At 42.9% G+C, this 27,628-nt stretch overlaps 1 protein-coding gene across 1 annotated transcript; it reads left to right on the forward strand.

Annotated features, from left to right (window-relative positions):
* Window positions 1-4,181: 4,181 nt before the first annotated feature.
* On the forward strand, window positions 4,182-21,827 carry LOC311134519 (polyunsaturated fatty acid lipoxygenase ALOX15B; the record flags this gene model as incomplete). Its single annotated transcript, XM_084168220.1, has 14 exons — window positions 4,182-4,337; window positions 4,743-4,983; window positions 5,200-5,281; window positions 10,367-10,456; window positions 10,592-10,707; window positions 10,883-11,055; window positions 11,373-11,516; window positions 11,905-12,108; window positions 13,105-13,191; window positions 13,323-13,492; window positions 13,774-13,895; window positions 15,132-15,232; window positions 15,416-15,586; window positions 20,447-21,827. The coding sequence occupies 14 exons, from the start codon at window positions 4,182-4,184 to the stop codon at window positions 20,624-20,626; spliced, it is 2,037 nt and encodes a 678-aa protein (XP_084024346.1). The 3' UTR covers window positions 20,627-21,827.
* Between the last annotated feature and the right edge of the window lie 5,801 nt (window positions 21,828-27,628).

The raw sequence follows: 27,628 nt of genomic DNA on the forward strand, positions 1-27,628 counted from the left end.
TCTGTCTCTAGTTGCCTGGTCCCAGATCTGTCTCTAGTAGCCTGGTCCCAGATCTGTCTCTAGTAGCCTGGTCTCAGATCTGTCTCTAGTAGCCTGGTCTCAGATCTGTCTCTAGTAGCCTGGTCTCAGATCTGTCTCTAGTAGCCTGGTCTCAGATCTGTCTGGATGGCCCAAACATACTTTCTCTCAGGCTGTGTCTCTGTTTGTCTAGTTGTTGCACATCGTTTCCGTTCATTGCTCAAGCCAGCCTTGTGGCATTCTCTTACCTAATACCAAAGTTGCAGGGTCTGGATTCACAAAACATTTCTTAAGGTTTTCAAAATCCAGACTCAATGCATGGCTCACCTAGTCTCAACCTGCTTCCAAACAGCAGTACAGGGGAAGGGGGGGCGGGGATAATGCACCAAATGTAACTATTGAACGGCCATGCATGTCCCCATCTGTAGCCTATTGGCTGTCTTGACTGAGTCTGCTTCTGGCACCAATAACATCCCTTCTCCTTCTATAGCAGCTCCTTTATTGGTCACTTAGCAGGATGTTACAGTTTAGCACCAGCTCTATGTCTAACTATCTATACCTTTCAGTGCCAATACGACTGTGATTACAATTTGTAAGTCACTCTGGATAAGAGCGTCTGCTAAATGACGAAAATGTAAATGTAATGTAAACAACGACCCTAAGCACACAGCCAAGACAACACAGGAGTGGCTTCGGGACAAGTCTCTGAATGTCCTTGAGTGGCCCAGCCAGAGCCCGGACTTGAACCCGATCTAACATCTCTGGAGAGACCTGAAAATAGTTATCCATTCACGTAAAGACATTGGTGAGGCAGCTGAGAAATAAAGTGTATTTTTCTTATTAATTCCTGAGATCGGTCTCAAACCTGCCCCAACTATGGCAGCCAATTGCTGGACTTGCACATAGAGGTTACTAGGTCACACCCAGTTCAAACCACATTTGAAAAATAAAACATAAAATGTGGCTGTGTTCTGCCTTGCAATAATACATATCATAAAATAACTAATAACAACAACAAAAACAGCAAAATGCTTACATAGGTTTTTTATTAAAAAAATAATCAAAATGCTATTTAGTACTATAATGGTATTTATCATCGTAATATTATTACTAAAATAGTTTCTAAAAGTGTTCTAGGCCACCCTACCCAAGAATTAGGGTACTACATAACTCATTCAAGAGACTTGCTAGGCTCATTTGAGGTAGCATATGCATCAGACCTACAAATCAATGAGCTAGACCTATGCATTTGGTTTGCAACTCAGTGAACCTGCGTAGCATTCGCTCAATTCGATGCCTCCGAACGAACAGATTTCGACGCATATCAATGACCCAGCAGCCATTTAGAAACAACAAATCGACACAAAAAAAAATGGTTATTTCTTAATAAAAATTTTTTTATTCTAGCTGTTTAAATCGGCCACAACTTGAAAAAGAGTACAGGGACATGTGATTTGTTTAGGTTTATACCTTTCTCTGAAAAAAATATGGTTAACCATGACCAGAAAATGTTTAACGTTTGATCGGTATGCGCCAGCCATACCACGGTAAGCAGCTGGGCCATATGGTAATATTATGAAACTGGGCTCCACGGCGGATGCAATTAACTAGTTTTTATCATAAAAAAAGCGTTGTTAAAAATGTAATGTGTCCAGCCTAATACATTTTAGTCGACGATCTTATCCAGAGCGACTTACAGTTAGTGAGTGCATACATTATTTTATTATTTTTCATACTGGCCCCCCGTGGGAATCGAACCCACAACCCTGGCGTTGCAAACGCCATGCTCTACCAACTGAGCTACATCCCTTCCGGCCATTCCCTCCCTTACCCTGGGCGACGCTGGGCCAATTGTGCGCCGCCCCATGGGTCTCCCGGTCGCCTTAGACCACTGCGCCACTCGGGGGGTAATACAGGTGTGCCAAGCTTGTAGCGTCATACCCAATAAGACTCGAGGCTGTAATCGTTGCCAAAAGTGCTTCAACAAAATACTGAGTGAAGGGTCTGAATACTTATGTAAATGTGATATTTCCGTTTTTTATTTGCACAAACGTCAAAAAATATATATATATATTTGTCATTATGGGGTATTGTGTGTAGATTGATGAAGAAAAAACAAACAATTTAATCAATTTTAGAATAAGGCTGTAACGTAACAAAATGAGTAAAAAGTCAAGGGGTCTGAATACTTTCCGAATGCACTGTACATATTCTGAAAACTGAAATGTATTAGTCACAACAAAAATATGTAGGCAGATAATGGAAATATGACAGCCTATGACATGTTATGCCTTCTTTTATAAGACAATAGTAAATGAGAAATTGGTCAGATATTAATTGACAAATAGCCTTAAATTGAATGCTTGACCTTCCTTCCTACCCCGAGCTCATAATAAATAAACAGGCTACCAGACCAGTCTGCTTACCAAGAAACATTAATTCATGCCCTAAGCAAAAGGAGGTATGCAAATTCATGCATAAGATTGTGTAGACAGATAGCAGGCCTATATCTGATGACTAATGAGTAGTAGCCTAGGCTAGTATTGACAGACCAGGAAGGAAGTAAGCACAAGATCCACCCACGCATTGGGTTGGATGAATGCAAGCAACCTGGTCTCAGAGCATTTTGTATTATTTTGTACTTAAACCAGTGAAGCGCCATTTATGATATGTTATGTTTCATACGGTATGTATTAATTTATGGATGTCCATCATCCATTCCATATGATATGTTACGAATAACAATTAATATGATATGTAAAATAAAAAAAATAAAACATCTACTATATGTAACGAATTTGCAAAACATGATATGTTACAATTTCCAATTTGGCTAACATTAGCTAGTCTAGGGGTTAGGGTTAAGATTAGGAGTTAGGTTAAAGGGTTAAGGTTAGGGTATGGGGAAGGGTTAGCTAACATGCTAAGTAGTTGCAAAGTAGCTAAAAAGTAGTAAGTAGTTGAAAAGTTGTCCATGATGAGATTTGAACATGCAACCTTTGTGTCGCTAGACGTTCGCGTTATATGGCCACCCTCCTTTTGTTTTTGCCTTAACTAACCTTGTGTCTTATGTAACCATACGGACACCAAACGTAACAATCAGTGTCATACTAATTTGAGTGTACCAAATTTTCGTTTACTATGTTACGTCTAGTCTATGAGACCAACACGTGTCTTTCGAAAAGGAACACTCTGGCAGTTGCCGTATGCTGTGTTTATTGTGTTCTTCATAGGAACTGCTGTTGGTAAGTGTCTATCTTATTATTCAGTTTCCCTTAGAGAATATAACTTCATCACGGGTTATTAGGCAACTTTGCACTGTTGACTGAGTCATGATAAGTAAATGTCATTCTCAATGAAAGCAAGTCTAAGAAGCCGTAAATTAGTTCTATGTGACTGTTTCTATGCTTCTCGTTCTTAAATTTCATTTTTGATTATTTTACTTTCGGGCTTCAAAAAGCTGAAAATACAATATTTTGGGTTATTGAAAAAATATGTCACAGCGATTTAGATGGTACAATGATTTTCTACACTATACATTGCTTATTTTGTCACATAAACTGAAATTGGGCAAACTATTAGAATTTTAGCAACCAGGAAATGGTGCAGCGATTTCTGCATATTGCACCTTTAAATATGTATTTACCATAACCACACATGATGAATTGTAAAACTGTAAAATAGGCCTATTCATAACAAGGACTGTTATTATGGGATCAATGTGATCAAAGCCTATAATTGAATTGAATTCATAATAACTTATTACAAAAGGAATGAATGTGCATGTAGGCATTTTTTGTACTGCACATTGTGTATTGTAAGGTAATGATATGTCAAATCAGCATGGTTGACAAGTCATGAACAAGATGCAGCAATGATCTGATGATGGGGTCCCATGTAGCTCAGTTGGTAGAGCATGGCGTTTGCAACGGCAGGGTTGTGGGTTCGTTTCCCACGGGGGACCAGTATGAATTTTTTTTTTTTACAAATATATGCACTCACTAACTGTAAGTCGCTCTGGATAAGAGCGTCTGCTAAATGACTAAAAATGTAAAATGATGATTTCCAATTCAAATACCGAACACAGAAGAGCGCCGCTCTCATCAGTGCATGCAAATATGTGGTTTTGTGTGTGTGTGTGTCCGTCTGTCATGGCCAGTGCCATGGAGGAATTCCAGGTGACCGTCCATACCTTACCTGCCCCAACCTCTGGAACCTACAGCATCCTATGGCTCACTCTGATTGGCTCAGAGGGTGGCGAAACCCCGCCCATCTCAGTGAACGCTGGGGCCAACCAGCACCACCTCCTACCTGGATCAGTGAGTTCTCTCTGTCTCTCTCACTCACTCACTCTCTCTCTCTCTATCTTACCACCCTCTCTCACTCCCTTCTCTTTCGTTCTCTCTTCCTCCTTCTCTCTCTCAATTCAATTCAATTCAATTTCAATTCAATTTCAATTCAATTTCAATTTAAGGGCTTTATTGGCATGGGAAACATGTGTTAACATTGCCAAAGCAAGTGAAGTAGATGCTCTCTCTCTCTCTCTCTCTGTCTCTCTCTCTCTCTCTCTCTCTCTCTCTCTCTCCCCCTCTCTCTCCCTCTCTCTCTGTCAGTATATTAACCTGCAGTTTGTGTTGTCTAATAAACATTATTTCATTTTAGATTGCTTTTAGCCAGATTTCAAAGAGCTTTACCTATAGGTTTTTCCATTATCCCTGTTCCAGGCCTGTGTGGTCAGAGTGTGGTCAGAGGTGGCACTGGGTCGGGTGGTTCTGGTCCGGCTACGGTTGGAGGCTCGGATGGGTTTCCCGGACCTGGACTGGCACTGCAGGGGGGTGGAGGTCAGGAGGCTGTGTGACAGACAGGAGGAAGAGGCGGGGCTACATCACCAGGGGGCGGAGCACTTCCCTTGTAGCAGGTGGCTCCGGTCCGTAGATGGTGACGTGGAGCTACGGAACGGAGACTGTGAGATTTAAAAAATAATAAAAATAAAATAGTCACATGGTCATACCCCATATTACAGGAAGTGTGAGTAAGAGCTCTTTCGTCACACTGATGAACTAGTCAATTGGTGAGAACTACATACTATAACGTTACCATGGAAAGAGGAAGTGGTGTAGCCTTCGTATTTGAATCATATCATATATTATTTCTCTCTCTCTCTCTCTCTCTCTCTCTCAGTGTGTCTGTTCAACTCAGAGACTGTGCAAACACTGAAGGACCACAGACTCAAAGAACTGCACACTAAACAGCAGCACATCAGGTATCACAACTAAACCACAACAAACTTCCTTTTACTATACACAACACATCTCCTAACTCTACCACCAGGCACTTCCCAGTGAGCAAAATTATTTGAAAAGATGTTGAAAATACGTATTTTATGGACGTTGATAAAACGTATTTTATAGATGTTGAAAATACATATTTTACGGACGTTGAAGTCACGACATTGAAAATCATTTTTTGAGTTTCTATGGCCAAATGTCAAATGTACATAATTTAACTTACATCTACATGTCAATAAAGAAAGCATTGTCACATTCAAAAGTTATACTTCCAATTAAAACAGCAAAATGGAGATTGCTCCCATCTGTCACTTACAGTACCTTCAGAAAGTATTCATACCCCTTGACTTATTCAACATTTTGTTGTGTTACAACCTGAATTCAACATGGATTAAATAGATATTTGTTCTTACCTATCTACACATAATACATAATGACAAAGTGAAAACATATTTTTAGAAATGTTGGCAAATGTATTGAAAATTAAATACAGAAATGTCTCATTTACATAAGTATTCACACCCCTGAGTCAATACATGTTAGAATCATGGGCAGCGATTACAGCTGTGAGTCTCTAAGAGCTTTGCACACCTGGATTGTTCAATATTTGCACATTTATTCTTTTTAAAATTTAAAAAGCTTTGTCAAGTTGGTTGTTGATCATTGCTAGACAGCCATTTTCAAGTCTTGCCATAGATTTTCAAGCCGATTTAAGTCAAAACTGTAACTAGGCCACTCAGGAACATTCAATGTCGTCTTGGTAAGCAACTCCAGTGTATATTTGGCCTTCAGTTTTAGGTTATTGTCCTGCTGAAAGGTGAATTTGTCTCCCAGAGTCTGTTGGAAAGCAAACTGAACCAAGTTTTCCTATAGGATTTTGCCTGTGCAGTAGCCTATATCATACGGTATATGTATTGGATAACGGCACAATCATTTGGGCTTTTTTGGGCTTGGGCTCTTTAAATGTCGTTAATGTAGGGCTCATAAAATGTATTTAATATATGGCTCATCAGGTAGATTGCATCAGGTTTTAATTTTCATGCTGATCAAAGCTATAATCAAACCCAGACATACAGTATTTATATGCTTTATAATGCTTTTGAATGGCAGGAAATACATGGTTACCCAAGAGAAAAGTGATATATTCTCGGGAAGTAACATTTGTAAAATACCGGGAAAATATTCAACCCTAGTGTAAATACTTTCTGAAAGCAGTGTAGAAAGTCATCAACAGCTATTGTTTTAAATTCAACCAGGGTTAAACTAAAAATAGACAATACATATAGGCCTAGGGTTTCAAGCTTTGGTTGATTTTCTAATTGAATCTTCACGTTGATAATTAATATGTTGGATTCACGTCTCCATCTCAACCAAATATATAAGTTAAAGAATAGGACTAAATCAAATAATACATCAAATTAGTGGTATTCAAATCTTTTCAGCAGGGACCCCATTTTTTCCAACCAAATTTCTGGGGACCACATTATTTTTGCAAAAATTTCTCATGACCCCACCCCACCCCAAATCTAATGACACAAAAATAATAATAATAATTTGTAAATTTATATTTTTACATTACATTTACGTCATTTAGCAGACGCTCTTATCCAGAGCGACTTACAGTTAAGTGAATACATATTTTTTTATACTGGGAATCAAACCCACAACCCTGGCGTTGCAAACGCCATGCTCTATCAACTGAGCTACATCCCTGCCGGCCATTCCCTCCCCTACCCTGGGCCAATTGTGCGCCGCCCATGAGTCTCCCAGTCGCGGCCGGCTGCGACAGAGCCTGGATTCGAACCAGGATCTCTAGTGGCAAAGTTAGCACTGCGATGCAGTGCCTTAGACCACTGCGCCACTCAGTGGTCTAAGGCAAATAACCTTCAATTCATTACATTTTCATCTCTTATCAGATTGAAAAGAAACCAATAAATACATTTACTCAATAAAATTGTATTTTTCAAATTATCTTTCTCAAAAACTTTTGTATATTGTCCCATAGAATAATCTGTACTCTTCATTTTTTGTTCCTAAAAAAAGTATAGATATTGTACATATACTGAACATTAGAAACACCTTCCCGAATATTGAGTTGCACGCCTTTTGCCCTCAGAACAGCCTCAATTCGTCGGGGCATGGACTACAAGGTGTCGAAAGCGTTCCACAGGGATGCTGGCCCATGTTGACTCCAATGCTTCCCACAGATATGTCAAGTTGGCTGGATGTCCTTTAGGTGGTGGACCAGTCTTGATACACACAGGAAACTGTTGAGTGTGAAAAACCCAGCAGCGTTGCAGTTCTTGACACACTCAAACTACCATACCCTGTTCAAAGGCACTTAAATCTTTTGTCTTGCCCATTCACCCTCTGAATGGCACACATACACAATCCATGTCTCAATTGTCTCAAGGCTTAAAAATCTGTCTTTAACCTGTCTCCTCCCCTTCATCTACACTGATTGAAGTGGATTTAACAGGTGCCATCAATAAGGGATCATAGCTTTCACCTGATTCACCTGGTCTGTCTATGTCTATGTCATGTATTCCACCTTAAAATGAGTAAGACCCCTTGACTTTTTCCACATTTTGTTACGTTACAGCCTTATTCTAAAATGGATTGAATCGTTTTCCCATAATGACAAAGCAAAAACAGGTTTAAAAAAAAAAAAACGGAAATATCACATTTACATAAGTATTCAGACTTTTTACCCAGTACTTTGTTGAAGCACCTTTGGCAGCGATTACAGCCTCAAGTCTTCTTGCGTATGACGCTACAAGCTTGGCACAACTGTATTTGAGGAGTTTCTCCCATTCTTCTATGCAGATCCTCTCAAGCTCTGTCAGGTTGGATTGGGAGCGTCGCTGCACAGCTATTTTCAGGTCTCTCCAGAGATGTTCAATCGGGTTCAAGTCCAGGCTCTGGCTGGGCCAGTCAAGGACATTCAGAGACTTGTCCCGAAGCCACTCCTGCGTTGTCTTGGCTGTGTGCTTAGGGTCGTAGTCCTGATGGAAGGTGAACCTTTGCCCCAGTCTGAGGTCCTGAGCGCTCTAGAGCAGGTTTTCATCAAGGATCTCTCTGTACTTTGCTCTGTTAATCTTTCCCTCGATCCTGACTAGTCTCCCAGTCCCTGCCGCTGAAAGAAATCCCCACAGCATGATGCTGCCACGACCATGCTTCACCGTTGGGATGGTGCCAGGTTTCCTCCAGACGTGACGCTTGGCATTCAGGCCAACAGGTTCAATCTTGGTTTCATCAGACCAGAGAATCTTGTTTCTCATGGTCTGAGAGTGCCTTTTGGCAAATTCCAAGCAGGCTGTCATGTGCCTTATACTGAGGAGTGGCTTCCGTCTGGCCACTACCATAAAGGCATGATTGGTGGAGTGCTGCAGAGATGGTTCACCTCCCTGACCAAGGCCCTACTCCCCCGATTGTTCAGTTTGGTCGGGCGGCCAGCCCTAGGAAGAGTCTAGGTGGTTCCAAACTTCTTCCATTTAAGAATGATGGAGGCCAATGTGTTCTTGGGGACCTTCAATGCTGCAGAATTTTTTTGGTACCCTTTCCCAGATCTGTGCCTTGACACAATCCTGTCTCGGCGCTCTACGGTCAATTCCTTCGACCTCATGGCTTGGTTTTTGCTCTGACATGCACTGTCAACTGTGGGACCTTATATAGACAGGTGTGTGCCTTTCCAAATTATGTCCAATCAATTGAATTTACCAAAGGTGGACTCCAATCAAGTTGTAGAAACATATCAAGGATGATCAATGGAAACAGGATGCACCTGAGCTCAATTTCGAGTGTCATAGCAAAGGGTCTGAATACTTATGAAATAATTTTTTATACATTTACAAAAAAACTGTTTTCACTTTGTCATTATGGGGTATTGTGTGTAGATTGATGAGTGGAAAAAAATATTTTAGAATAAGGCTGTAACGTAACAAAATGTGGAAAAATCAAGGGGTCTGATTACTTTCCGATTGCACTATATATTGAGGTTACTTTTACTATAAATGTCTTCTTATGTAATCGTAGAAAGTGTGCATGTTCAACATAGCGTGCAAAGGTCGCAGGTCTGTGGAAATATTCACAATTGCTATAATAATCCACACAGAATCTCAAACATTATTGATCACTTGTACTATGCACTTTTAATGTAATCTCAACTGCAATCCAGGTCATTTGATTGTGCTATTAGATGAAGCACAGTGATAACACATTAAGTTGTATAAAAATAAAAACATCTGACATTGTATGTTGTGCTTTTAAATCTTTGAAAGCGCAATGATAACACATTCAGATGACAACTAAACCAAAGATCAGACATTGTTTTCCATTGGAATTTGGTTGTGCATTAGATGGTTGAAAGCATAGTGATAACAAACTTCTGGCTGTCCTTTTTGAGTGGGTGAATAAAGGTTGAAATGTCATTGATCAACGTCTCAACCAAATATTACCCACATTTCCATGTTGAAATGATGTGGTGTGCCCAGTGGGATGTCTATGCTTGGGCCAAATCAAGGCAGGTCCGGACCAAATCGGAACAAATTTTCATCCAAATCAAGGCTGGTCCAGACCGGACCAAATCTGATTTTTTGGGGGGCCAAATCAAGGCTGGTCTAGACCGGACCACATCTGAACCAAGTTTGGGCCAAATCAAGGCCGGTCTGGACCAGACCAAATCTGAACCAATCATAGACGTCTATTTTGGGGGCAAATCAAAGCTGGGGGGGAATGGACCAGAAATCAACGTCTGTGGACATTGAAATCAAGGCCGGTCTGGACCTGACCAAAAATCACTGTGGATGTTGAAATAAATGCCAGGGCGGACTGACCAAATTTCAACCACTTTTCAACATCCATGGACGTCCTGCGTCAATCGGTGCTCACTGGGTTTAGTGTTTAAAAAGTCGGTGTTAGCATTATGGAGGAGGATGTGTGCGGGTAGAATATTAAGGCTCATTCACTTGATTCACGCAAAGCCGCTCTTACACGAGTCAAGTGAGTGGGCCTTTAGTACCTATAGTTTGATTGATGTCATGTGGTGGTCTACCCTATAGGTGGCGTACGTTTGCTGAGGGAGTTCCTCACTGTGTGGACATGACCAGTCTGAAGGAACTGGGACCCAACCTCAGCTACACACGCCAGAGGTCAGCCCTCTGCTCTCAACGTTTTGTCTGCCCTCCACATTCTGTCTGCCCTCCATATTCTATTTGCCCTCCACATTCTGTCTGTCCTCACCTCAACATTTGATCTTCCCCTTCACATTGTATTTGTCCTCTCAGCCCAGGCATCAATCTGCAGTATCTGAGGGGTTTTCCTGAGAGAGCTGAATCCTGGAGTAGCTTTACTGAGCTGGAGACCATGTTCAGCCACAATGGGAGCCAGAATACTGTCGCTAGTATGTTACACACACACACACACACACACACACACACACACACACACACACACACACACACACACACGCCAATTCTCACTGTCTGTCCTTCCCCCTCCCCTCCCCTCCCCTCCCCTCCCCTCCCCTCCCCTTTCTTTATTTCCTTCTCTCTTCTCTCCCTCCCCCTCTCTTGAAGAGTATGTGCAGGCCCATTGGTCTGAGGACTGGTTCTTTGGCTACCAGTGTTTGAACGGTTGTAACCCTCTCATGGTGCGACAGACACGCCTCCTCCCTCCCAACCTGTCAATCAACTCTGACATTCTCTGCCCCTTCCTGCCTGACGGATCTTCACTGGACCAGGAGCTAGAGGTGTGTGTGTGTGTGTGTGTGTGTGTGTCTATGTCTGCCGGTGAGTGTGTTTTTATTTTTTTTAAGGAGTGGGGCAGTCCCACTCCTTTCGTAATTCTTTGAGCTTTTATTGAAGAGATTGCAAATCGCTGGAAAGACGGAAAGGGACAGTCAAAAGGCATGGGCTGGATTCGAAAACATGCCGACTCTGGCATACATGTGTGTCGGGGTCAGCGGCTGCAACAACTGGACCACACAGGCCAGAATAGTGTTTGTGGGTGTGTGTTGGGTTTGCACTGTGTGAAACTTCAAACTTCACCTTTGTGCGTTCACGGCAGAGAGGGTCTATTTTCCTGCTGGACTACGAAATGTTGGAAGGTGTCCCGGCCAACGTGATCAATGGGAAGCAGCAGTATCTCGCCGCCCCGCTAGTCCTTCTGCACCTCAACCAGCAGGGGGAGCTCAAACCCATCGCCATCCAGGTGAGTCCAATAAACAATCTATGGCATACAAACATACATACATACATACATACATACATACATACATACATACATACATACATACATACATACACTACCAGTCAAAAGTTTGCACACACCTACTCATCCATATTTGTTATTTCATAGTTTTGATGTCTTCACTATTATTCTACAATGTAGAAAATAGTAAAAATAAAGAAAAACCCTTGAATGAGTAGGTGTGTCCAAACTTTTGACTGGTACTGTACATACTGACAGGCAGACAGAAACTTTATTAATCCCAGAGGGGAATTCTATTACTAGTTGGATTCTACTACTACTGTTACTACTACTGCTACTACAAAAATGTATAATTCTAGAACTATTGTACCACTAATTATACCCACAGCTGCAGCAGGCCCCTGGCCCTCAGAACCCAGTGTTCCTGCCCTCTGACCCTGGCCCTGATTGGCTGTTGGCTAAGACCTGGGTGCGCTGCTCAGACTTCCAGTGCCACCAGCTCTCCTCTCACTTCCTCAGAACCCACCTGCTGGGAGAGGTGTGTTGCACTGCCACCCTCAGGCAGCTGCCGGAAGTACACCCTCTACACCAGGTAAATAGTATATAATAAACAGGTAACTAGTAAATAGTAAACACAGCAGGTAAAGTTGTAATAAATACACCACCACTTAGTAGGCGGTGAAACGTGCCGCAACCTGGAGGGGTAGACGTAACATAGTAAACGTAAATATGTCTCTCTCCATTTAGTATGATATGTTTCGTATGGTATGTATTAATTAGTGGATTTCCATCATTCATTTAATATGATATGTTACGAATTGCAATTCGTACAATATGTTACACATTTTCAATAAGTATGATATGTTACGAACAGTGGAGACTGGTGGGAGGAGCTATAGGAGGACGGGCTCATTGTAATGGCTGAAATGGAATGAATGGAGCGATAAACACGTCAAACATATGGAAACCACATGTTTGACTCCATTCCATTCCAGCCATTACAATGAGCCCGTCCTCCTATAGCTCCTCCCACCAGCCTCTACTGTTTACGAATTCCAATTTGTTGTGGCTAACATTAGCTAGGTGGCTAGGTGTCTAATGCTGACATTAGCTAGGTGGCTAATGTTACCTGGGTTAAGGTTAGGGGAAGGGTTGGTTAGGGGAAGGGTTAGCTAACATGCTAAGTAGTTGCAAAGTAGCTAAAAAGTAGTAAGCAGTTGCAAAGTTCCTAAAATTGTCCATGATAAGATTCGAACATGCAATTTCTGGGTTGCTAGATATTCGCGTTATACGCCCACCCATCCACCCCGACCAAACAACCTCCTTTTGTTTTTGACTTAAATAACCTTCTATCCTATATAACCATTACAAATGTAACATATCATACTAATTTGAGTGTCCCGGATTTACGTTTACTATGTTATGTCTAGACCAGGCTGCGTAGGTGCAAAGTTTAGTTAACCTCCTGAACCATCCGGAAGTCTCGCGAGCTCACATCTGTTTCACTAGTACCTTGCAGATGGAATTGAAATGTATAGAGCTGCCATTAGCCAGAATCTGACTGTTGTTGTTATTATTATTGTTGCAGTTGTTGATGCCTCACATCAAAACCACACTACAGATCAACATCCAAGCCAGGGGCTCTCTACTGGCTGCCAACGGAGTGTTTGACAAGGTATGATCGTGTGTCTTGGAATGTTTGTGTGAGTTGCAATGTTTTAGTACACACATTTTCTTTGTGCATATGCCTGTACACTTTTGCTAGTTTATAACCACAAAATTGCATGTGCCTGTTGTGTGTGTCAGGCCATAGGCTGTGGTCTGGAGGCGTTGCCTGTAATTTTGTCACGAGCCACAGAGCGTCTGAGTTACCGCTCCCTGTGTGTCCCTGAAGACCTGGCAGACAGAGGGATACACACACTCAAACAGTGCTACTATGCACACGACGCACTGCGAGTGTGGAACGCACTGCACAGGTACACATATTCACGCACGCACATACATACACACACACACATGCACACACACACACAGCTACTACGCTCACGATGCACTGCGAGTGTTGAACGCACTGCACAGGTACACACACATGCACTCACGCACGCACAGAGAAATACAGTCATGCACACAATTCAATTACAGCTATGATATCAATTCTCAGAATCTGGCACGCACTGCACAGGTACACACACATACAACACACTTCCATTTTACACGCACCATCATTACTGTTGTGTTTTGTTTGATGATGTGGCAGATTTGTGAGTGGCTGGGTGGATGTGTATTACCATGGAGACCAGGATGTGAAGCAGGACTCTGAGCTGCAGAGCTGGATCACAGAGATCTACACACACGGCTTCCTACAGCTCCCTCACTCAGGTAGGGGTGTGTGTGTGTGTGTGTGTTCTACCCATAACACCCTATGTGAAACTTACTGTTCAATAATTTACACTATATATACACAAAAGTTTGTGCACACCCTTTCAAATTAGTGGATTCAGAGATTTTTTTTATTTTTTATTTTTTTTATTTCACCTTTATTTAACCAGGTAAGCCAGTTGAGAACAAGTTCTCATTTACATTATTTCAGCCACACCCGTTGCTGACAGGTGTATACAATCGAGCACAAAACCACGCAATCTCCATATTCAAACATTGGCAGTAGAATGGCCTTATTGAAAAGCTCAGTGACTTTCAACGTGGCACCGTCATAGGATGCAACCTTTCCAACAAGTCAGTTAGTCAAATTTCTGCCCTGTTAGAGCTGCCTCAGTCAACTGTAAGTGCTGTTATTGTGAAGTGGAAATGTCCAGGAGCAACAACGGCTCAGCCACAAAGTGGTAGGCCACACAAGCTCACAGAACAGGACCGCCGAGTGCTGAAGCGCATAGTGCATAAAAGTCTGTCCTCGGTTGCAACACTCGCTACCGAGTTCCAAACTGCCCCTGGAAGCAACTTCAGCACAATAACTGTTCATCGGGAGCTTCATGATATGGGTTTCCATGGCCGGGCAGCCACACACAAGCCTAGGATCACAATGCGCAAAGCCAAGCGTCAGCTGGAGTGGTGTAAAGCTCGCCACCATTGGACTCTGGAGCAGTGGAAACGCGTTCTGTGGAGTGATGAATCACGCTTCACCATCTGGCAGTCCGACGGACGAATCTGGGTTTGGTGGATGCCAGGAAAACGCTACCATAGTGCCAACTGTAAAGTTTGGTGGAGGAGGAAAAATGGGCCAGGCTAGGCCCTTTAGTTCCAGTGAAGGGAAATCTTAACACTACAGCATACAATGACATTCTAGATTATTCTGTGCTTCCAACTTTGTGGCAACAGTTTGGGGAAGGCCCTTTCCTGTTTCAGCATGACAATGCCCCTGTGCACAAAGCAAGGTCCATACAGAAATGGTTTGTCGAGATCGATGTGGAAGGACTTGACTGGCCTGCACAGAGCCCTGTCCTCAACCCCATCGAACACCTTTGGAATGAATTGGAACGCCAACTGCGTACATGAGAAGTGGTTTCTCAAAGACTATGGCTGTGCATTTTTTTATTGTCAACTGAAGTGAATTGACTATATAACTAACTGACTACCTTTTAACTATCTTGGTTCCCTCAGGTTGCCCACAGTCATTCCAAACCAAACCAGAACTCTGTCAGTTTGTTACCATGGTGATATACTGCTGCTCTGCGCTGCACGCTGCTGTCAACTTCTCTCAGGTTATCAATCCATCAACATGATTAATCAATAAACTGTATCCATCAATCAATACAGTACTTAGGGCCTAATCTTCACTTGAGACACATATGGGCTCTGGTCAAAAGTAGTATGCTATAAAGGAAATATTGGATCATTTGTGACACAAACTAAGTGATACCCATTCCCCTTCTTGTTCCCTCCAGGTGGATTTTGACCTGTGGATGCCCAACTGCCCAGCATACATGACGCACCCCCCTCCCCAGACCAAAGGCATGTTGACGGAGGAAGACATTCTCTCTATCCTCCCGGATGTCAACTCCACCTGCAGCCTCCTCATCACTCTGTCCCTATTGTCCCAGCCCGCTGCCGACTACGTAAGACACACACACACAGTTTCTGATGACTGATGTCCCAGCCCGCTGCCGACTATGTACGATCCAAATACCCTCTATCACTGGGAACTTCACCCAGTCCTCTCCAATATCATCTTGTGTCTTATCACAAGATGTCTCTCTATCCTACCGGACGTCAACTCCACCTGCAGCCTCCTCATTACTCTGTCCCTACTGTCCCAGCCCACTGCAGACTACAATTTATTCGGAAAGTATTCAGACCCCTTGACTTTTTCCACATTTTGTTACGTTACAGCCTTATTATAAAATGGATTATATAATCCCCCCCCCCCCATCAATCTACACACAATACCCCATAATGACAAAGAAAAAACCGAAATATTACATTTACATAAGTATTCAGACCCTTTACTCAGTACTTTGTTGAAGCACCTTTGGCAGCGATTACAGCCTTGAGTCTTCTTGGGTATAACCCCACAAGCTTGGCACACCTGTATTTGGGGAGTTTCTCCCATTTTTCTCTGCAGATCCTCTCAAGCTCTGTCAGGTTGGATGGGGAGCGTTGCTGCACAGCTATTTTCAGGTCTCCAGAGATGTTCGATCGGGTTCAACTCCGGGCTCTGGCTGGGCCACTCAAGGACATTCAGAGACTTGTCCCGAAGCCACTCCTGCATTGTCTTGGCTGTGTGCTTAGGGTTGTTGTCCTGCTGGAAGGTGAACCTTCGCCCCAGTCTGAGGTCCAGAACGCTCTGGAGCAGGTTTTCATCAAGGATCTCTCTGTACTTTGCTCCATCCATCTTTCCCTCGATCCTGACTAGTGTCCCAGTCCCTGCCCCTGAAAAACATCCCCACAGCATGATGCTGCCACCACCATGCTTCACCGTAGGGATGGTGCCAGGTTTCCTCCAGACGTGATGCTTGGCAAAGAGTTCAATCTTGGTTTCATCAGACCAGAGAATCTTGTTTCTCATGGTCTGAGAGTCTTTAGGTGCCTTTTGGCAAACTCCAAGCGGGCTATCATGTGCCTTTTACTGAGGAATGGCTTCCGTCTGGCCACTTCTCCTATCTACACAGAGGAATTCTGGAGCTCTCTCAGAGTGACCATCGGGTTCTTGGTCACCTCTCTGACCAAGGCCTTTCTCCCCCGATTGCTCAGTTTGGCCGGGCGGCCAGCTCTAGGAAGAGTCTTGGTGGTTCCAAACTCCTTCCATTTAAGAAAGATGGAGGCCACTGTGTTTTTGGGGACCTTCAATGCTGCAGAAATGTTTTGGTACCCTTCCCCAGATCTGTGTCTCGACACAAACCTGTCTCGGAGCTCTACGGACAATTCCTTAGACCTCATGGCTTGGTTTTTGCTCTGACATGCACTGTCAACTGTGGGACCTTATATAGACAGGTGTGTGCCTTTCCAAATCATGTCCAATCAATTGGGTTTACCACAGGTGAACTCCAATCATGTTGTAGAAACATCTCAAGGATGATCAATGGAAAGAGGATGCACCTGAGCTCAATTTCGAGTCTCATAGGAAAGGGTCGGAATACTTATGTAAATAAGGTATTTCTGTTTTTTATTTTAATACATTAGCAAAGATTTATAGAAATCTGTTTTCGCTTTGTCATTATGGGGTATTGTGTGTAGATTGATAAGGATTTTATTTTATTTAATCCATTTTAGAATAAGGCTGTAACGTAACAAAATGTGGGAAAAGTGATGGGTTCTGAATACTTTCTGAAGGCACTGTATGTACAATCCACACACATCTTCATCAATCAAATGTATTTATAAAGCCCTTTTTACATCAGCAGATGTCACAAAGTCCTTATACAGAAACCCAGCCTAAAACCCCAAACAGCAAGCAATGCAGATGTAGAAGAACGGTGGCTAGGAAAAACTCCCTACAAAGGCAGGAACCTTCAAAGAAACCTAGCAAGGAACCAGGCTCTGAGGGGTGGCCAGTCCTCTTATGGCTGCGCCGGGTGGATATTATAAGAGTACATGGCCATTAAGGCCAGATCGTTCTTCAAGATGTTCAAACATTCATAGATGACCAGCAGGGTCAAATAATAATCACAGAGGGTAGAGGGTGCACTTTGGGTGGGATATAACCCCTGCACCCACACCACTAGAGAGATAAACAGACCACCAACTTACTACCCTGAGACAAGGCTGAGTATAGCCCATGAAGATCTTCTCCACCGCACAAGCCTGAGGGGAGTCAAGACCGGACAGGAAGATTGCGTCAGTGACTCAACCCACTCAAGTCGAGTATAGCGCAAAAAAGCCTGACACGACATGACACACCCCTCCTAGGGACGGCATGGAAGAGCACTAGTAAGCCAGTGACTCAGCCTCCGTAATAGGGTCAGAAGCAGAGAATTCCAGTGGAGAGAGGGAAGCCGGCCAGGCAGAGACAGCAAGGGCGGTTCGTCATTCCAGTCCCTTGCCGTTCACCTTCGCACCGCATGGCCAGACTACACTCAATCATAGGACCTACTGAAGAGATGAGTCTTCAGTAAAGACTTAAAAGGTAGAGACCGAGTCTGCGTCTCTCACATGGATAGGCTGACCATTCCATAAAAATTGAGCTCTATGGGAGAAAGTCCTGCCTCCAGCTGTTTGCTTAGAAATTCTAGGGACAATATGGAGGCCTGCGTCTTGTGACTGTAGCGTACGTGTAGGTATGTACAGCAGGATCAAATCAGAGAGATAGGTAGGAGCAAGTCCATGTAATGCTTTGTAGGTTAGTAGTAAAACCTTGAAATCAGCCCTAGCCTTAACAGGAAGACAGTGTAGAGAGGCTAGCACTGGAGTAATATGATCACATTTTTGGGTTCCAGTCAAGATTCTAGCAGCTGTATTTAGCACTAACTGAGGTTTATTCATTGCTTTATCCGGGTAGCCGGAGACTAGAACATTGCAGTAGTCTAATCTAGAAGTGACAAAAGCATGGATTAGCTTTTCTGCATAATTTTTTGACAAAAAGTTTAAAGATTTTTGCAGTGTTAGAAAGATGGAAAAAAGCTGCCCTTTAAATATTCTTGATATGTTCGTCAAAAGAGAGATCAGGGTCCAGAGTAATGCAGAGGTCCTTCACAGATCAAAACAACAGATATCTTTGTTTCTTGGGACCTAGAACTAGCATCTCTGTTTTGTCCGAGTTTAAAAGTAAAACATTTGCCGCCATCCACTTCCTTATGTCTGAAACACAGGCTTCCAGGTTAGGCAATTTTGGGGCTTCACCATGTTTCATCGAAACGTACAGTTGTGTGTCGTCCGCATAGCAGTGAAAGTTGACATTGTATTTCCGAATGACATCACCAAGAGGTAGAATATATAGTGAAAACAATAGTGGTCCTAAAACGGAACCTTGAGGAACACCGAAACATACAATTGATTTGTCAGAGGACAAACCATCCACAGAGACGAACTGATATCTTTCCGATAGATAAGATCTAAACCAGGCAAGAACTTGTCCATGTAGACTAATTAGGGTTTCCAATCTTTCCAAAATAATGTGGTGATCGATGGTGTCAAAAGCGGCACTAAGGTCTAGGAGCACGAGGACAGATGCCGCGCCTTGGTCTGACACCATTAAAAGATAATTGACCACCTTCACGAGTGCAGTCTCAGTACTATGATGTGGTCTAAAACCAGACTGGAGCATTTCGTATACATTATTTGTCTTTAGGAAGGCAGTGAGTTGCTGCACAACAGCTTTTTCAAAAATGTTTGAGGGGAATGGGAGATTCGATATAGAATGATCGTTTTTTTAATTTTCCAGGTCAAGGTTTGTCTTTTTCAGGAGAGGCTTTATTACTGCCACTTTTAGTGAGTTTGGTACACCTCCAGAGGATAGGGAGCCTTTTATTATGTTCAACATAGGAGGGCCAAGCACAGGAAGTAGCTTTTTCAGTAGTTTAGTTGGAATAGGGTTCAGTAGGCAGCTGGAAGGTTTAGAGGCCATGACTATTTTTGTGAATGTGTCGAGAGATACCGGATTAAAAAATAACTTGAGTGTCTCCATTGATCCTAGGTCCTGGCAGTTCTGTGAAGACTCAGGTCAACCCAAATACGCAGATTCAAGGAGTCCGTAATTTGCTTTCCAATAATCATGATATTTTCGTTGAAGAAGTTCATGGCCATCCTCTCTTGGGGAATGCTGCTTTTTAGTTAGCTTTGCGACAGTATCAAAAAATACATTTTGTATTGTTTTTATTATCTGCAGTTAGGTTGGAAAAGTAGTCTGATCGAGCAGCAGTGAGGGCTCTTTGCAAGCTAGTCAGAAGACTTCCAGTTTGGTGGAGCGCCATTTCAGTTCCAATTTTCTGGAAGCTTGCTTCAGGGCTCGGGTATTTTCTGTATACCATGGAGCTAATTTCTTTTGACAAATGTTTTTTGTTTTTAGAAGTGCGACTGCATCTAGGGTATTAGGTAAGGTTACATTTGGATTGTCAGTTAGGTGGTTAACTGATTTTTGTACTCCAACGTCCTTGTGTAGGTGGAGGGAGTCTGGAAGGGCATCTAGGAATCTTTGGGTTGTCCAAGAATTTATAGCATGGCTTTTGATAATCCTTGGTTGGGGTCTGAGCAGATTATTTGTTGCGATTGCAAACGTAATAAAATGGTGGTCTGATTGTCCAGGATTATGAGGAAAAACATTTAGATCCACAATATTTATTCCAAGGGACAAAACTAGATCCAGGGTATGACTGTGGCAATGCGTAGGTCCGGACACATTGGACAAAACCCACTGAGTTGATGATGGCTCCAAAAGCCTTTTGGAGTGGGTCTGTGGACTTTTCCATTTGAAGTCACCAAAAATGTGAATATTATCTGCCATAATCTTGTATTTTACATCCATCCCCTTTTTCCTCTCCTAGGTGCCTCTGTGTCACTATCGTGAGGCTGTGTTCAGCAGTGGCGCCCCTCGCAGGCTGGTGGAGAAGGTGCAGGCCGAGCTCAGGGCCATTTCTGATGATATCACAGACAGGAACAAGAAGCTGGAGCTGCCTTATGAGTACATGTCCCCCGACCGCATTGAGAACAGTGTGGCCATCTGAGCTGCTGCGAATACACACACACAGACACGCATGCACACACAGACACACATGTTATGTTCTTCTATCCTCGTGGGGACCTAAAATGAATTTCCATTCAAAATCCTATTTTCCCTAACCTTAACCCGTAACCCTAAACCTAACCACTAACCCTGAACTTAAAATAGTCTTTGTCCTCATGGGGATGTGGGAAATGTCCCCACGAGGGAGAATCTTCCTTGTTTTACTATCCTTGTGGGGACTTTTGGGGATTTTAGGTCCCCACAAGGATAGAAGAACCAACCCACACATGCACGCAGACACAGACACACACTGACAGGCAAACACACAGACCCCTAGGCACCCACACACCCAGTTCCAGCCACATTCACAAACATAAACGACATCTTATGGTTAAAAAAACGTGTTAAAACCTGCTCTATAATGATTTTACTCTATCACCCACAATGTTTCTTCAGTTTCTAATAATCACGCTTTGACAGTGTTAGTGCTTCTGGGGTTTAATGGTTTTTAATGAAATGCAGCGATACACAGTGATCAGGTAGATCACTCTCCTCTCCTAATGTACAGCAGCAAACAATAATACTGGCTGCATCTCAATAGTCTATAGTGGCCTTCTCTCCTATTATCCTGTCCTTTTCTCCTCTCCATCTTTGCTGAGTGAGAGGTGGACTAGGATTTAGCTTCCACCTGTCATGTTAAAAATTCCTTCTTTAACAAGTCTCCTCCCCTTCATCTACACGGATTGAAGTGAATTGAACAAGTGACATCATTCTGATCATAGCTTTCACCTGGATTCATCTGGTCAGTCTGTCTTGGAAAGTACTGTGTAAAAAACATACATATACACTACCGTTCAAAAGTTTGGGGTCACTTAGAAATGTCCTTGTTTTCGAAAGAAAAGCAATTTGTTTGTCCATTAAAATAACATCAAATTGATCAGAAATACAGTGTAGACATTGTTAATGTTGTAAATGGCTATTGTAGCTGGAAACAGCTGATTTTTAATGGAATATCTACATAGGCGTGCAGAGGCCCATTATCAGCAACCATCAGTCCTGTGTTCCAATGGCACGTTGTGTTTGCTAATCCAAGTTCATCATTTTAAAAGGCTAATTGATCATTAGAAAACCCTTTTGCAATTATGTTAGCACAGCTGAAAACTGTTGTGCTAATTAAAGAAGCAATAAAACTGGCCTTCTTGAGACTAGTTGAGTATCTGGAGCATCAGCAATTGTGGGTTCGATTACAGGCTCAAAATGTCCAGAAACAAAGAACTTTCTTCTGAAACTCGTCAGTCTATTCTTGTTCTGAGAAATGAAGGCTATTCCATGCGAGAAATTGGCAAGAAACTGAAGATCTCGTACAACGCTGTGTACTACTCCCTTCACAGAACAGCGCAAACTGGCTCTAGCCGATGTGGCCAGGGCAATAAATTGCAATGTCCGTACTGTGATACGCCTAAGACAGCGCTACAGGGAGACAGGACGGACAGCTGATCGTCCTCGCAGTGGCAGACCACGTGTAACAACACCTGCACAGGATCGGTACATCCGAACATCACACCTGCGGGACAGGTACAGGATGGCAACAACAACAGCCCGAGTTACACCAGGAACGCACAATCCCTCCATCAGTGCTCAGACTGTCCGCAATAGGCTGAGAGAGGCTGGACTGAGGGCTTGTAGGCCTGTTGTAAGGCAGGTCCTCACCAGACATCACTGGCAACAACGTCGCCTATGGGCACAAACCCACCGTCGCTGGACCAGACAGGACTGGCAAAAAGTGCTCTTCACTGACGAGTTCGCAGTTTTGTCTCACCAGGGGTGATGGTCGGATTCACGTTTATCGTCGAAGGAATGAGCGTTACACCAAGGCCTGTACTCTGGAGCGGGATCGATTTGGAAGTGGAGGGTCCGTCATGGTCTGGGGTGGTGTGTCACAGCATCATCGAACTGAGCTTGTTGTCATTGCAGGCAATCTCAACGCTGTGCGTTACAGGGAAGACATCCTCCTCCCACATGACCCTCCAGCATGACAATGCCACCAGCCATACTGCTCGTTCTGTGCGTGATTTCCTGCAAGACAGGAATGTCAGTGTTCTGCCATGGCCAGCGAGGAGCCCGGATCTCAATTCCATTGAGCACGTCTGGGACCTGCAGGATCGGAGAGTGATGGTTGGGCCATTCCCCCCAGAAATGTCTGGGAACTTGCAGGTGCCTTGGTGGAAGAGTGGGGTAACATCTCACAGCAACAACTGGCAAATCTGGTACAGTCCATGAGGAGGAGATGCACTGCAGTACTTAATGCAGCTGGTGGCCACACCAGATACTGCCTGTTACTTTTGATTTTGACCTTTGTTCAGGGACACATTATTCAATTTATGTTAGTCACATGTCTGTGGAACTTGTTCAGTTTATGTCTCAGTTGTTGAATATTGTTATGTTCATACAAATATTTACACATCTTTTTTTGATGAGTTTATATTCTGCAGAGGATAAGTTCATTAGAGTTACCAGCCTCAGAAATTGCAGCACAAATAAATGCTTCACAGAGTTCAAGTAACAGACACATCTCAACATCAACTATTCAGAGGAGACTGTGTGAATCAGGCCTTCATGATCGAATTGCTGCATAGAAACCACTACTAAATGACACCAACAAGAAGAACAGACTTGCTTGGGCCAAGAAACACGAGCAATGGACATTAGACTGGTGGAAGTTTGTCCTTTGGTCTGGAGTCCAAATTGGAGATTTTTGGTTCAAACCGTTGTGTCTTTGTGAGATGCGGTGTGGGTGAACGGATGATCTCTGCATGTGTATTTCCCACCGTAAAACATGGAGGAGGAGGTGTTATTGTTTGGGGGTGCTTTGCTGGTGACACTGTCTGTGATTTATTTAGAATTCAAGGCACACTTAACCAGCATGGCTACCATAGCATTCTGCAGTGATACACCATCCCATCTGGTTTGGGCTTAGTGGGACTAACATTTGTTTTTCAATAGGACAATGACCCAACACACCTCCAGGCTGTGTAAGGGCTATTTTACCAAGAAGGAGAGTGATGGAGTGCTGCATCAGATGACCTAGCCTCCACAATCTCCCGACCTCCACCCAATTGAGATGGTTTGGGATGAGTCGGACCGCAGAGTGAAGGAAAAGCAGCCAACAAGTGCTCAGCATATGGGGGAACTCCTTCAAGACTGTTGGAAAAGCATTCCAGGTGAAGCTGGTTGAGAGAATGCCAAGAGTGTGCAAAGCTGTCATCAAGGCAAAGGCTGGCTATTTGAAGAATCTCAAATCTCAAATATATTTGTATTTGTTTAACACTTTTTTGCTTACTACATGATTCCATATGTGTTATTTCATAGTTTTGATGTCTTCACTATTATTCTACAAAAACCCTTGAGTGAGTAGGTGTGTCCAAACTTTTGACTGGTAGTGTGTGTGTGTGTATATGAATATATATATATATATATATATATATATATATATATATATATATATATATATATATATATATATACAGTGAGCTCCATAACTCATTGGACAGTGACCATTTTTTTTGTTATTTTGGTTCTGTACTCTAGCACTTTGAGTTTGAAAGGATACAATGAGGGTGAAGTGCAGACTGTCCGCTTTAATTTGAGGGTATTTTCATACATATCGGATGAACCGTTTAGAAATGACAGCACCTTTTGTACATGGTCCCCCCATTTTAAGATACTACAAGTATTTGTTAAATTGGCTTCACAGATGTGTGTCGTTAGGCAGGTGTATTCATTTGTGTCGTTGTGAATGCAGGAGAGCTGTTGATGAATAGTATTGATTCTAGACTTTGCTATTGCCTTTGGAGGTTGTTGTTGGGGTGTGACAACATGAGGAAGACAGCAGTGTCGATGCAAATTAAGCTGGCCGTCATAAGGCTCAGAAATTAAAATCAATCAATCAGGAACATTGCAAAAACCCTGGCCATGCCCAAGTCAACAGTTTGGTTCATCATTAACAAGAAAAAAACAACCGGTGAACTCAATTATGTCAAAAGAACCGGTAGACCGAGGAAGACCACTGTAGTGGATGACCGGAGAATACTCTCTATGGTGAAGAAAACCCCCCTTACAACAGCCCAACAGATCAAAAACACTCTCCTGGATGCAGGTGTAGATGTGTCAAAGTCTACCATACGTAGAAGACTACACCAGCAGGACTACAGAGGGTACACTACAAGATGCAAACCACTGATAAGCCTAAAGAACAGAAAGGCGAGATTACAGTTTGCTAAAAAGTACCTAAAAGAGCCCCAAGAGTTCTGGAAAAAGTATTGTGGACAGATGAGACAAAGATTAACATGTACCAGAGTGATGGAAAGAGGAAAGTGTGGAGAAAAAAAAGAAATGCCCATGATCCAAAGCATACCACCTCATCCGTGAAACATGGTGGAGGGGGTGTTATGGCTTGGCCCTGTATGGCTGCCAGTGGAACAGGCTCATTTGTCTTCATCGATGATGTGACTGCAGACAGAAGTAGAACAATGAATTCTGAAGTCTACAGAAATATTTTATCTGCTCAGATAATACCAAATGCCTCCAAACTCATTGGACGGCACTTCATCATGCAACAAGACAATGACCCTAAACATACTGCTAGAGCAACGAAGGGGTTTTTGATGGCCAAAAAGTGGAAAATCCTTGACTGGCAGAGTCCATCACCGGATCTGAATCCAATTGAACATGCATTTTACATGCTGAAGAGGAGACTGAAGGCAATAAGTCCCCGAAACAAGCAGTAACTGAAGATGGCTGCAGTACAGGCCTGGCAGAACATCACCAAGAAAGACACCCAGCGTCTGGTGATGTCGATGCATCGCAGACTTCAAGCAGTCATTGCATGCAAAGGATATGCGACCAAATATTAACAATGATTACGTTATTCTACATTATGTTAAACTGTCCAATGTTTTTTGATGCCCGAAAATGGGGGGGACCATGTACAAAAGCTTCTATAATTTCTAAACGGTTCATCCGATATGTATGAAAATACCCTCAAATTAAAGCTGACAGTCTGCACTTCACCCTAATTGTCATTGTATCCTTTCAAACTGAAAGTGCTAGAGTACAGAACCAAAATAACAAAAAATGGTCACTGTCCAATGAATTATGGAGCTCACTGTATATATATATATATATATATATATATATATATATATATATATATATATATATATATATATATATATCAGCATTTCTGATATATTCCTCCTTTCTCCTTAAAAAGGGACAGATCTATCTATCTATCTATCCATCTATTCATCCATCCATCTAGGGATAGAACTATCCCTTTAAGATCCAGATGAAAGCATGCGTTGTTAGAGGTGATGATAGGACGATGCGTGTCACACAGTTCCAGAACTTGATCACGTTCCATTTCACACATTCCATCCTGTTTCTCTAAACGGAATCCTTGGGACGTCCCAACTCTGACGTCACCCCATTGAAGTTGAAATGTAAAACAGTTCGATTTAGGGTTAGGTAATGGTTATGTTTACAGTAAGGGTGGGGTTTAGCGTAGGGACGTCCCAAGGATTCCGGATAGCACTAACCATAAATAAAGGCTAAATGACAATTGGTCGCGTGTTGTTTTTCATTCGACCCAAAGAGAGGACAGTGTGTTCTAATGTTGTCAAACTGAACACTGTGACCTCACAGAAGGCCACATGGGTTCTCTTCACATCCCAACAGGCTTGTTGTTCTGACCATAGAAATAGAATAAACTACTTCCATGGTTCACACATCAGTAGCAGCATGAGTGTTAGAGCTCAGTTGGTAGAGCATGGCGTTTGCAACGCCAGGGTTGTGGGTTCGATTCCCACGGGGGGCCAGTATGATTTTTTTTTTAAATAATGTATGCACTCACTAACTGTAAGTTGCTCTGGATAAGCTCCGTCTGCTAAAATGTAAAATGTAAAAAAAATGATACAGGGGCTTGCAGGACAGCAGCAGACAAACCAGAGGGAGTGAGGATTGATGGGGAGAAAATCATGGTCAATCTCTGGTCATCAATTTATTGAAAGGTTATCAGCCCCAATAACCCTAAAACATTACCAATCAGGAGGAGAGGCAACCATACCCGTCCTGATATCTAAGCTGTGTCTGGTAAATTTACTAGGACGTGATGTAATGACTAAACTGAATGTGGCCGTCACTCCCACTGAGAGGGGAATGAAAGCACACATAGTCAGAGACAATATGGTGGTCTGTGGGGAAGGGGAACCATGTTATTGGTATAGTCAAGACTTGTTAAGGGGGGGAATAACTGATATTCCCCAAACCTTGATGGAACTTGCTGATGATGTGGTACCAGGCCCCACAAAAATGTCCCCCGATGACCTACACTGTACTCTCTGGTATAACCAACACCCAGGTCCAGATGCAATCTATGAGGAAGCATTATTTAAAACCACGGAAAGGACTGTAGCCTTGAAATGGTTTCACTATGACAACACCCACGCAGCAGTGGAAGTGGAACTAGGGCCCCAAAGTCAGAGACTGATAAGAGAGAAATGGAACCCACATGTGTCCCTAGCAAAGGAGCCAGCAGAGGACTGGAAAGACATGGGGCAGTGGGTATCCAATGGTAAGAGGATCACTGATTGGGTCAGCATTGTGAATGGAGATCAGCACAGCCCATCCACGGATATGTATCGTCGGAAATTGAATTGGAGAGCCAATTCATTTCCCGGGGTACATCTGAATGAGGGTAGAGATTGTAGAGGATTTCCGGTGTGACAAAAATAATAGAAATTGGGTGATGAGAAATGTTGATTTGCATTGATTAAGCAAGAATGGTATTAAATTCATGCTTTCTAGTTACGTGTATGCAAAAATGTTATTCGTTTTTGGTGGTGTGTGGATAGAATCTACTAATGCCAGGATTTAGTAAACGAAGCAGAGGATAATGTGAAGTGGATGTCTGAATAGTTTGGTTATACGACAGTGAGTTATGCAG

The sequence above is a fragment of the Coregonus lavaretus genome (assembly GCF_964263955.1).
Source record: "Coregonus lavaretus genome assembly, chromosome: 9".
In the NCBI taxonomy this organism is placed as follows: Eukaryota; Metazoa; Chordata; class Actinopteri; order Salmoniformes; family Salmonidae; genus Coregonus; species Coregonus lavaretus.